Source organism: Globicephala melas, chromosome 8 (assembly GCF_963455315.2).
Source record: "Globicephala melas chromosome 8, mGloMel1.2, whole genome shotgun sequence".
Taxonomy (NCBI): Eukaryota; Metazoa; Chordata; class Mammalia; order Artiodactyla; family Delphinidae; genus Globicephala; species Globicephala melas.
Genome location: NC_083321.1, coordinates 65557918 through 65569396, shown reverse-complemented (window position 1 = coordinate 65569396; position 11479 = coordinate 65557918). Strand labels below are relative to the sequence as shown.

Sequence of the window (11479 nt, the reverse complement as noted above, 5' to 3'; positions counted from 1 at the left end):
GAGCGGTTCCGTGTGTAGCTGTATTTCTGATGTATCTGTGGGGAGGCAGGTGATCTCCACGTCTTACTCTTCCGCCATCTTCCCTCGTAGATCTTTTTTTTAGTGTCCGTCACTAATTTTGGAAGAGTCTCTCAAATTATTTCTTTAAATGTTTCTTTTGCTCTGTTATATCTTTATTTTCCTTCTGGAAATCTAATTACACAGATGCTAAACAATGTTAAACAGCATTTAATGTTGTCCTGCTCTTTGATGCTCTGTTCTGTTTTAATTTTTTACTCTTCGTTTTTCTTCTTTGTGTTTAGTTTTGGTATTTTATATTGACCTACCATTATGGTCACTGATACTTTTCTTTCTTGTATTGCAACTGCTCCTGAACGCAAACACAAAATTCTCTGCATATATTATATCTAGCCTATCTGATTGTCTTATAGTTTTCATCCCTCTCCTGAAATTACCTATCTTGCATGTTGTCTAAATTTTTTATAAAAGCCTTTAACATACTAATCACAGTTATTTTAAATTCTTTGTCTGATGGTTCTAACAACTGTGTTGTATCTAAGTCTGGTTCTGATGCCTGCTTTGCCTGTTCAGACTACATTTTTCTTGCCTTATGATATGCCTCATAATTTTTGTTGAACCCCTGACATACCACATATGACAGTAGATACTGTGCTAAGTTCTTTTTTTATGCAGTAGTGAGCACAAACTTTCTTCTGTTACGCCTTTAGTATAGGGATTTGTGTTAATTTAGTCAGAAATTGGCGTCTCCAGAATTAGGTAACTATTGTTCAATGTCATTGTTAAGAACTCAGTTTCTTTCCATCTTTTTTGTTATCCTTAGACTATTGTCTTTTCTCCTTAGGCTAGTTCACGTTGTGACCACAAGATGGCTATGCAAATGGGTATTGTATCCAAAAAATGTCCAGAAACAGAAAAAGCAGTTTTTTTTTTTAAATTCCACGCATCTCTTCTGAAGCAAGAAAATCTTTTCTGGAATTGTCCTAGGAGTCTTAGTTTCGTATTTCATTGGCCAGAATTGGAACAAATACCCTGTGCTAACCAATCAGAGAGAGGAAAAAAGGGGAAAATTGTGATAGTTTTGGATACAATATGACCCACTGCCTATGAATGAGCCCAGAACCTCTGATTTCTTTGTCTTTGAAAGAGAGATAATATATGTGAAAAATCCTGGATTTCTAATAGGGAAATGAGAAGTAGTGCTGGAGGCCAATGTAAGAAAATAATAATGCATTTTACCAGTCTTTAGACTCTCTTTGTGTCTCGCCATCCTATTCAAAACATGGCCTGTCCTCCTACAGTACGTATGTGTATTAGTGAGAGAAGGCTCAAAGCTCAACTCACATGCCAAGGGTAAAGAATGTCCTTTCCTTTTATTTTCTCAGAAACATGGAATCTGCTTTCACGCAGTGTTTCCCCAGTGAGTTCATCTGCTCCATCTGCAAGGACAATTTCACAGACCCTGTCACCATTAGCTGTGGGCACAGATTTTGTACTCCTTGCCTCTGTCTCTTGTGGGAAGATGTCCAAACAGCTCCTTGCTGTCCTGTGTGCAAGGCAGTATCTCCGAAAATGGACTTCAAAAGCACTATTTTTGCTAAGGAACATGTTCTTCCTACCAGAGGATCAGTTGTCTGCCAGTTACCTAGCTCTGCCAAGCAGATGTGTAGGATACACCAAGTGATAAAGCTCTACTTCTGTCAAACTGACAAGAGCCTGCTGTGTTTGTTCTGCTCTCATTCCCCAGAGCATGCCACGCATGAACACTATCCAGTAAAGCAGGTTGCAGAGCACTACAGGGTAAGTGATATCTCTGAATGCCTTTGAAATGTGGGCGACCCTGTATCTGATAGGCAATGAGGCAAATACATTGATTGCTATTATTATTTTATGTAGGAAACAAATAGAATTTCTGAATACTATGTGCCAGGCACTATTCTGATATCTAGAGATAAAGCAGTGAAGAAACTAGACAACATTCTTGTTCTCCTGAAGTTTAAATTCTGTTGGGCTGAAAGACAGGAATGATGATGAAATTGATGAGAATTAGGGTGCTGGTATTTCAGTGTAAGTAACGTGCTAGATAAATCTCTAGTTTCAGTAACAGTCATTGGCTCCTACAACTATGATTACGATGATGCTGTTCTAATTATAGAAGATTTAGAAACACTGGCCAATATTTTCTTATAGTGCCTTAGGAAAACTGAGGGCTAATATTTCACAATTAAATATAAAGCAAGATTCACTTCTGAAAATTGACCAGGTTACTACAATATCAGTGTTAGATTCCTCAGATAATAGATTACATTTTCTAAATTTAGGCATTCTATTTTTGGTTGATCTCTGATTTATCAGTTAGTTTCCCAAGGAAAATCACTGACATCTCTGCTCTCTTTACTGTTTGTCCCATGTTCATACACTTCTATCTTGCTTTAAGTATCTGAAATGTACTACCTTTGCTTTTCTAGTACTCCAATTTATAGTTATTTTGCAGGAGAACCTTCTGATGCAAATGAAATCTATTTGGAAAAAGAAAAAAGAAAATCAGAGAAATATAAAAAAAGTGACCAACATATTCAGAGTATGGGAGGTAAGCAGTAGACCCTGTATCCACTGGAACCAGCTCGGGACAAATATCCTCGTAACTTACAGTGGAAGAACTTGAATTAAATCATGATGTCCCCTGAGTGAGTGATCAGAGAGAGCTACATACATGACCTTCAATATAGGATTTCATGTTGAATGAACCCAATATGTAACTAAAAGGTTTTTCCTGATTTTCTTGATAAAGCAATGTCTACCACTAATATTGTACTGTAGCAGGGACAAGAAAATGCAGTATCACAAAACAAAATGCAATGGTCACTGGGATGGAGGTAAAAATAGAGTTCTGTAGGAGATTAATAAACTTTGAATGTTAAGAAAATCTTCTCAAACAAGTAAAAATCATCCCAATGCTAATGTGTTAGTAGAATCTGTAAATTCATGGGTATTTATGACACAGACACCTAAGGGACAAGAAAGCTAAAAATGAGACAAATCATGGAATTATCTGGGACCTGCAAGTAGCTCCTACTAATTAGTACATAGGGTATGAAGCAGGCAGTGAGAGTTACGGCTAGAAATGTAATTATAACCATGGCAAGACTGTGAATGTCTACCTAAGGATTTTGGGTTGTATCATTCATTGATTCACATATATGAACTGGGAACCTGAAACTGAAGGTTTAATAAAAATAAACTACATTTTTATTTTCAAAGAACTCAATCACTTCTAAAGAAGACATATCAACAGGCTATGGTATAGAATATATCATTAAACAGAAATCTGTATACAGTGCTGTGAAAATACCAAAGGCAATAATAAAATTTTCTTGATCATTTAGGATGGATTTCCTAATAAACCACTCATTCATAGGAGGGCATATGATGCATTGCTCACTGTTCTAGGCCCACAAAGAGATACAGAAATGGACAAAAGGAAGAAAATCACTGATCTCAGTTGGTTATAATCTAGTAAGAGAAGTCATGTGACAAATAAAAAAGAGTAACATTTATAATACCTCACATTTGTAAAGTTCTTGGGAGAAAATTAAAGCAGGGATGTGTATAAATAGTACAGGCTTGGGGAGAAAGTATGCTGGTCAGGGAAGACTCATTATGAACGTTACATCAGGGTAGAGATCTAAAGAAGCGAAGGGAGTGAACCAGCAGTTCTCTGAGAACCCATCCTTCTGGAGCAGAGAAAACAGAAGGTATGGTCCAAAAGTTTGGGTCTCTCCCCACCCCAAGTTCAAATGTTGAAATTCTAACCCCCAAAGTGATGGTGTTAGGAGGTCGTGCCTTTGGGAGGTGATTAGGTCATGAAGGCAGAGTCCTTATGAGTGGGATTCTTATAAAAGAAGCCCTGTGGAGGCTTGGCCCTCCTGCCATGTGAGGACACAACCAAAAGATGACTATCTAGTCAAGACATGGAAGCAACCTAAATGTCCATCAACAGATGAATGGATAAAGAAGACGTAGTATACTTATACAATGGAATACTACTCAGCCATGAAAAAGGATGAAATAATGCCATTTGCAACAACATGGATGGACCTAGAGATTACCATATTGTGGGAATTAAGTCAGAGAAAGACAAATATCATATGATATCACTTATATGTGGAATCTAAAAATAAAAATGATACAAATGAACTTATTTACACACCAGAAATCAACCGACAGGCATAGAAAAAAACTTATGGTTACCAAAGGGGAAAGTGGGGGGAAGGATAAATTAGGAGTTTGGGATTAACATATACACACTACTATATATAAAATAGATAAACAACAAGGACCTACTTTATAGCACAGGGAACTATATTCAATATCTTGTAATAACCTATAATGGAAAAGAATTGGGAAAAAACAGAATATAGATATATGCATATATATATATATATGTATGTATAACCAAATCACTTTGCTGTATACCTGAAATTAATACAATATTGTAAATCAACTACACTTCAATAAAAAAGATACATGCATATGGTAAAAAAAATGAAAACCAAGTATGTGAATGTGCTTTGTAAAGTAGAATATATTTTAATCATTATTAAGCAAAAAAAAAAAAAAGATAGCTATCTAGGCAGTGGCTCTCACCATACACCAAATCTGCTGGCACTGATCTTGGATTTCCCACCTTACTGAACTGTGTGAAGTAAATTCTGTTATTTATAAGTTATGCAGTCTATTGTGCTTTTGTTATAGTAGCCCAAACAAACTAAGACAAGTATTCTATACATAACTCGTAGACAATAGATGATAGGAGAAGAATAAAACCATCCAGATACATGACCTAATTAATCCAATGTCACTGCAGGGTTTTGTGAATCTACGGATGGTGATGATAGGAGCTGAATACCCTAAGGTATATCAATATCTCCAGGAAGAAAAGCAAAAACATTTAGAGATGTTGGCAATTGAAGGCAAGATTGTTTTTCAGCGACTCAGGAGAAATGTAGCCAGAATGGTTCATATGGGGAAACTCCTGAGAAGAATATATGAGGAGCTGAAGGAACTGTGCCTTAAAGCAGACATGGACATGCTCCAGGTAAGGACTAAGGAAGGACGTTAGGGTGCTGAACACCAGCCTGCTTGGAAAGCATTTATATCCACTGGAGTTACATCCTTTTTGGCCTCCATTATTTTTCTGGTTCCAAAGTCCAGATTCTTCTTCTGCCTCTATGATGGCGAGTTTTGCTCCTCCAGTATAATCTGGAGACGAAACATCACTTTTGCCTTATATGGAAGAAGGATAACTGTGTGGAAAGGTTCAAGTAACAGATCCAGAAGAAAATCTCCCAAACCTTCTTGTTCTATTCCTCTACTATACAGTTAGCTTTCCATATCCCTGTAGGTTTCACATCCGGGGATTCAACCAACTGCCGATGGAAAATATATATTTTTTAAAAACCCAGAAATTTCCAAAAGGCAAAACTTTAATTTGTCAATGCTGACAACTATTTACACAGCATTTACATTATATTAGGTATTATAAGTAATCTAGAGGTGATTAAAGTATACAGGAAATTGTGCATACATTATATGGAAATACTGTGCCATTTTATATAAGAGATTTGCGCATCCATGGATTTTGGTATACAAGGGGTCCTGGAATGAATTCCCCTCATATACTCAGGGACGACTATATTTACAGTTTCTGACCAGCTGCAAGAGAGCAGCTTGTGAGCAGATAATTTAACTTTGTATGTGTACTTGGTAATATGTGTGAATATGGGATGTATGCCTTCTTTCTGTTGTGAGGTTCCAGCTTTCACACCCTTATAAGAACTTTGGGGAACGCTGTGAATCCTGCTGTAGATTACAACAAAGCACAGCCATTCGTGCACCCTAAGAACATCTTCTGACTTTCAATTTTATCAAGAGTATGATTTTATCAACTGTATTTAAATGTGAGACTGGGTTTCATCTTTTTAAGGATAAGGGAAATGGCAAATGATTTTCCCCAAGGAAGAAAACTGGAGATAGTGAATTTCCCAGTATAATCTCATATCCTCAAACTAGACTAAACAGGAGAGCTTTTGCTGAAAGCTAAGCCTTCCTTTCTTTCTCTTTACAGGATGTGGGAGACACAATGAAAAGGTAAGTTTGCCCCCTATTCAAATCATGGTAATTGTGATAGTGATCAGGCTATTTCTGTTGAGATGGACCCTCCCTTTTTAATGAGAAGTTTCTTTCTGTCTGCGTTTATTCCTTCCTTCTCTAAAAGTCTGCCAGGTTTTATATAGTCTACCCTTAGGTGAAAGTAGGGTTGAGGGGAGTGTAGTTTCAGTTGCAAGCCTTACTGTAGAAGTTGCAAAGAGACAACTATTTTTCCTGCCCCCCTAATTTCCAAATTCTAATTATCGATATTTGAGGATTATTTCTGGTCATCTATGGAAAAGGCAGATAAGCTCAGAGAGGCAGCAGGTAGGCGGATGCTGAGACGAGGAGGGAGGTAGAATCATCAAGAAAGAACATACGATAGTGCTGAGGATCCATATGTATCAGATGGCAAATTCTAACTATTTGCCACCTATTAGATTTCAGGAATTGCTCTGTGGATCCCCTAGGGAAGCTAGAAGAGAGGAAACACACAATTATGATTGAGGTGACATATTCTACTAAGATTGATATGCTAAGAGCAGGGAAACAGATTGTAAAATATAATAGCAACTGTAGTGTTCCTCCATCTGAGGAGTTAGATTCACACCCTTCACACCTAATTATGAGGATTCTGATGCAGCCCCATCAGTGGACTGCTAATGGTACCTTTGGGCCTGTTAGTAAGTGGGTCTTTTTTTTTTTTTTTTACAGGAGTCAGTTAATGCAGCTGTACATTCCTCAGCCTATGGACCCACAGCTCAGTACATGGGCCATCACTGGGATGTTGGAAAGGCTTAACAGCTTCCGAGGTAAGAGGCAGCTCTCTGGGTGAAGGCAGTAATATTTCCTTCACGACTAGATACATGCTGGTGATCTCTCTTCATTGCTCTGTCTGTTCTTTGCAGAGAACAGGGAAGCAGGCACTGCTTTATAACTAACTTTATAGTTTATTGTTAATTATCAGTCAGAGAAAGCTGACTGAAGCCTGTCAAAAACAATCAGTCGAATATGACAGTTTCTTATATAGTTACTTGTGGTGAGTTAAAATTTTTAAAAAAAGAACACTCTGCCCTATAAAACTGCATATCCATTCAGTGTATTTCATCTTGTAGTTAACTGTGGTTATATGCGGATATTCAGATTCTTAGAATCACCTTAATGTTGTTATTTAAATGTTTATCTGAATATTGAATGTAATAATTACATTTGAAAAATCACAAGACTTTTAAAAAGCTTAAAAGTATTTTTATATACAACAAGTACAACCACAAAACAAATTGAACCCATGATTTGTTGCATAGAGGGCCCCTTAAGACAAATGCAACTGAAGGGTGAGCGTGGCAGACAAAGGAGAAGCAGGCCTGAGATGGGATGAGTTGGATTCTGATTCAGTGGTGGCTCCATTAGAAATCCTAAGAGAGAAATCACTTCTAAAAAAAGGCACAGATGGGTTTTTGGTTTATTTTATTTTTGCTTGCTTAAATGTTAAGCAATGTGATCACTATTTAGGACTAAAAATAAAAACAATATCATATTTAAAGTATAATGTATAATATATTTATTACTATTTTATTTTGTGAGAGTGGATTAATGAGAGGACTTAAGTGAATTAAGGGCCATTTTGCTATTTTCTTTTTTTGTTTTTTTTTTCTTTGTTTTTTTGCTATTTTCTTGACATCTATGAATGAACTCCCCAGTTTTTGAGGAGTTAGTTAGTAAAAATAAGCCAGAGCCTGATATCCCACATCTTTATGTATTCTCAAAATTTTTCTTCATCTAGTTGTACGATTAGAGATTTTCTGGCTCTTTAGATAGACAAGAAGCCCTTCCTGTTCTTTCTCTGGATTTCCAGTGACACACTCTGTCTAGTCACCTTTGGTAAAGGGGTGTTCTGGAGCTAGCTCGTACTGACACACTCATGGGAGCGAATTGTTACAAGTTCCAGAATTTTAGGAGCAATTACTGAATGGCTGGCACCTTGAAAATGGTCACGGTGGGCTGGAATATTCCCAGCAAATAAGGCAAACCAGCTTTGCTTTGTTCCAGAGATTTGGTTGCTAAACCTCTGCCACAATACCGCCACACTTGTCCGTCCCTCAGAACTTTAAAACTCTGTTCTTTGACTTTGCTGTTTTCTTTTTACTGAAGTGTATGTTACGTTGGATCATAAAATAAGAAATTGTCATGTGGCTCTGACTGAAGACCTGAGACGTTTGCAGTGCAGTCCTGACCATCAAGACGTGCCCCGTAATCCAGCAAGTTCAGAGAATACTCCTTCATGGGGTGCTCAGACCTTCACCACTGGCAAACATTACTGGGAGGTGAATGTGGGAAACTCTCGCACCTGGATTATAGGACTTTGCAATGAATCCTGGACAAGTAGGAATGATATGCTACTTAACTCTGAGGATATTTTTCTACTTCTGTGTGTCAGCGTGGAGGACCATTTCAGTCTCTTTTCTACATGCCCACTCTTACCCCACTATATCCAAAGACCCCAGGGCTGGATAGGGGTGTTTCTAGATTATGAATGTGGTATAATAAGCTTTATTAATGTTGCCAGAAGTTCCCTCATTTGTAATTTCCTCTCACGCTCTTTCTCTTTCCCTCTCAGACCTTTCATTTGGTGTGGACCCAAATGATCAGGAACAGCTCACAAACCTGACCAAGGTCTCGGCAATTCTAATAGCTGAGGGGCTTCTATCCTGGGGACTTCTAGAATGGGGAAAATCAAGTATACGTCACTGTGTTTAACTTCATTTTACCTTCAGGAGATATCATGGCTGCGTTATTTTTTAAAGTGGTGATAATGTTAACGATGTACATTTGTCTTTTCTGTTTTATTTAAATAAAAGTAATCTCTTTTATTTTATTGGGTAGGATACATGTACTTTTCATTTGCCATCTGAAGTTGCTAGAGATTAAAGAATACATGGGTGTGGAAACTCAGCCAAATGCATGAACAAAAAGCACAGAGGCTTCTCCTTCCAGAGAGTCCTTGTCAAAACTCAAGGGCAGTGTAGAATTCTCTTCTCCCTGCACTCATCTGGCTAAATCCTATTCCTCTTTTAATCCTCAGTTTACCAAACTAGATTAGGTCAATTATAATATGACCTCAAGAACAGCTTATTCTTTCTCTTTGTAAAACTCACAGTAGATTTTGGGTCTTCTTTTCTAGTTTGCAGACTGCAAGAAGCGAAGGCCAACGTTAGTCCTCTTCCCAGCCATATTCCAGGGATGAAACACCAGGTTAAGGATATGAGAGACATCAAAAATATATTGGAACAAATGAATGAATGTGTAGGAAAATTATTAAAAGCAAAGGCTATATAACCAAAAAAAGTTACTATAATGTAGACACAATTAGCAGCTCAAGAAGCGATGAGAAATATTAAATAAAGATGTGAATTAAGTTATTGTTCAGGTACATGGCTCAGAAATTCATTTTAACTGGCAAAATATAGACTGTGGATGATCTGATTCCTCAATGTTGCTATTAGTAGCTCTCAATGACGAACAGAGATTTTTAGGAACATACACATATTTTCTCAGAGTGGTAGTAGTATAGATAATAAGACCTAGATGCTTGGATACTGCAGTACTTTTAAGGAAGATATGTAGAGTGAAAATACCTTGAATATACATTTTCAAGGATGGACAGTAAACTTTATTTCTTACATGCACAAAACATCCAAGCTGTTAACAGTCAAATTTCATTTCAAAGAGTGTCACTGACTTAGATCTTACAACTTGGTAAAGTGATCAGACACTGAAATCAATCTCTTTGGGGATGTGTTGTCCACTATAATGACTCTAGTTAACACTGATATATGATAGATAGGAAAGCTGTTAAAAGAGTAGATTCTAGGAGAGCTTATCAAAAGGAAAAACAATTTTTTCTTTTTCCTCTATTTTAGAAGAATCAATCTTTCTCTCCCCACTCCCCTTTCTCCTTCCCTCTCTCCATCTTTTTTTTTTTTTTACAGCTTTATTGGAGTATATCTCTCCAACTTTTGCTCTCTCTCTTTAAAGAGAAGTTGCTTAGGGAATAATTTGGGGATTATATGTATTTCTATGAAGTTGTGGTGGAAAAGAAATGATAACTAGATTTCCAGATATTTGCTTAGGGATTTAAAGCAATCTAATAATGCCCTCATCTTTGGAAGGGGTCCAAGAATTGTTGCATACTGAAAAGTTTTGTATTGACTCTGGCACTGGCCAAAACGGAAGAAATTCTCCATAGTCTGTCTCACCTACAGATTGCAACTGAAAGCTCTGAACTGACCATAAAAATTAACCATGTGAGGAATGTGAAAAATTAAAACTAGAAAGTGAAATGAGGAGAGAAGTTAAGACTTGAATAATTACCCACAGTGGAGGTGAGTTGGTGGAATTATTTTTCCTCTTCTCCTTCCTGGCATTGACTGAACTGAAGGAAGACTCAGTTCTCTGGTCTGCACAGCGTGCGCATGCAGCAAAAGCTCAAACATAAACACCTGGTTTCTAGTCAGAGGACCAGGAAAAGAGGGTCCTGCAAACAGGAAAGTGTGAGAGGAAATCACCTTTTTTCTTTTCAGCTTCTCTTTTTCTCTTCCAGTGCTGCCCCAAGATCAGCCACTGTCAAAAAGGTACAGTGAGTGGAAACAGTAAAATGGCAGATGGGGACGCTTTGTCCCAAGAGAGAGCCCTTTTTTCCTTTTTCCAGAGGAACTGCAGAAAGAGGCCCCTATTGTCCAAAGTGGGGTGTGTGCGTGAAATCTTCTTAAGTGTTTTCTATTGTTGCTTTGACTTGAGGACCACCACAGTCCTATAGGGGCCAGAAGGTGGTGTTAACTCTGGAAGAATCTCCGGTTTTCAAGGCTTGCTTATAAACGGTGTAAGGAGAAAGCAGAGAAGTCTTTAATCTGGGCTGGATTTTCCCCACCACTGGGACAATACCAACCCCCCTGCCCCCGAGTATTCTAAAAGATATGCCCTGTACCGTGAGGATTTTTCACTCTGGATAGTGGGAACTATTCCCAGCCCTGTGTGACCTGAGGTATTGCTCCATCTACCCCTTTGGGGGGGTTCTTTCCTTGATCTTGGATATATTCCTCACAAGCATTCACTGATCTGTACTCAGATGTAGGCTCCTGCTGTGGGAGCTCTCTGGAGCTCTCTTCTGTGCAACTCTACCCTCAACTAGTACTCAATCCTGGGAACTCCAGCCACCTTGGTTTTACTGAACTTCCAACCCTGTCTCTTCAACTCGGGGAGACCACTGGGCTCTGTCTGGGTTCCCCCTCCCTGTGACAAGTCTAGAAATCTC

General features: G+C 38.0%; 1 protein-coding gene across 2 annotated transcripts; it reads left to right on the top strand.

Annotated features, from left to right (window-relative positions):
• The first annotated feature begins 1407 nt into the window (after positions 1-1407).
• LOC132597701 (tripartite motif-containing protein 77) lies at positions 1408-9178 on the top strand. 2 transcript variants are annotated; one of them, XM_060303887.1, is made up of 6 exons: positions 1408-1818; positions 2513-2608; positions 4886-5116; positions 6146-6168; positions 6883-6980; positions 8320-9178. In XM_060303887.1, exons 1-6 carry the CDS (start codon positions 1408-1410, stop codon positions 8811-8813), a joined length of 1353 nt encoding a protein of 450 aa, XP_060159870.1. In that variant the 3' UTR covers positions 8814-9178. The 2 variants fall into 2 exon arrangements, with proteins under 2 accessions (XP_060159870.1, XP_060159871.1); XM_060303888.1 differs by lacking the exon at positions 4886-5116.
• The last annotated feature ends 2301 nt before the right edge of the window (positions 9179-11479 follow it).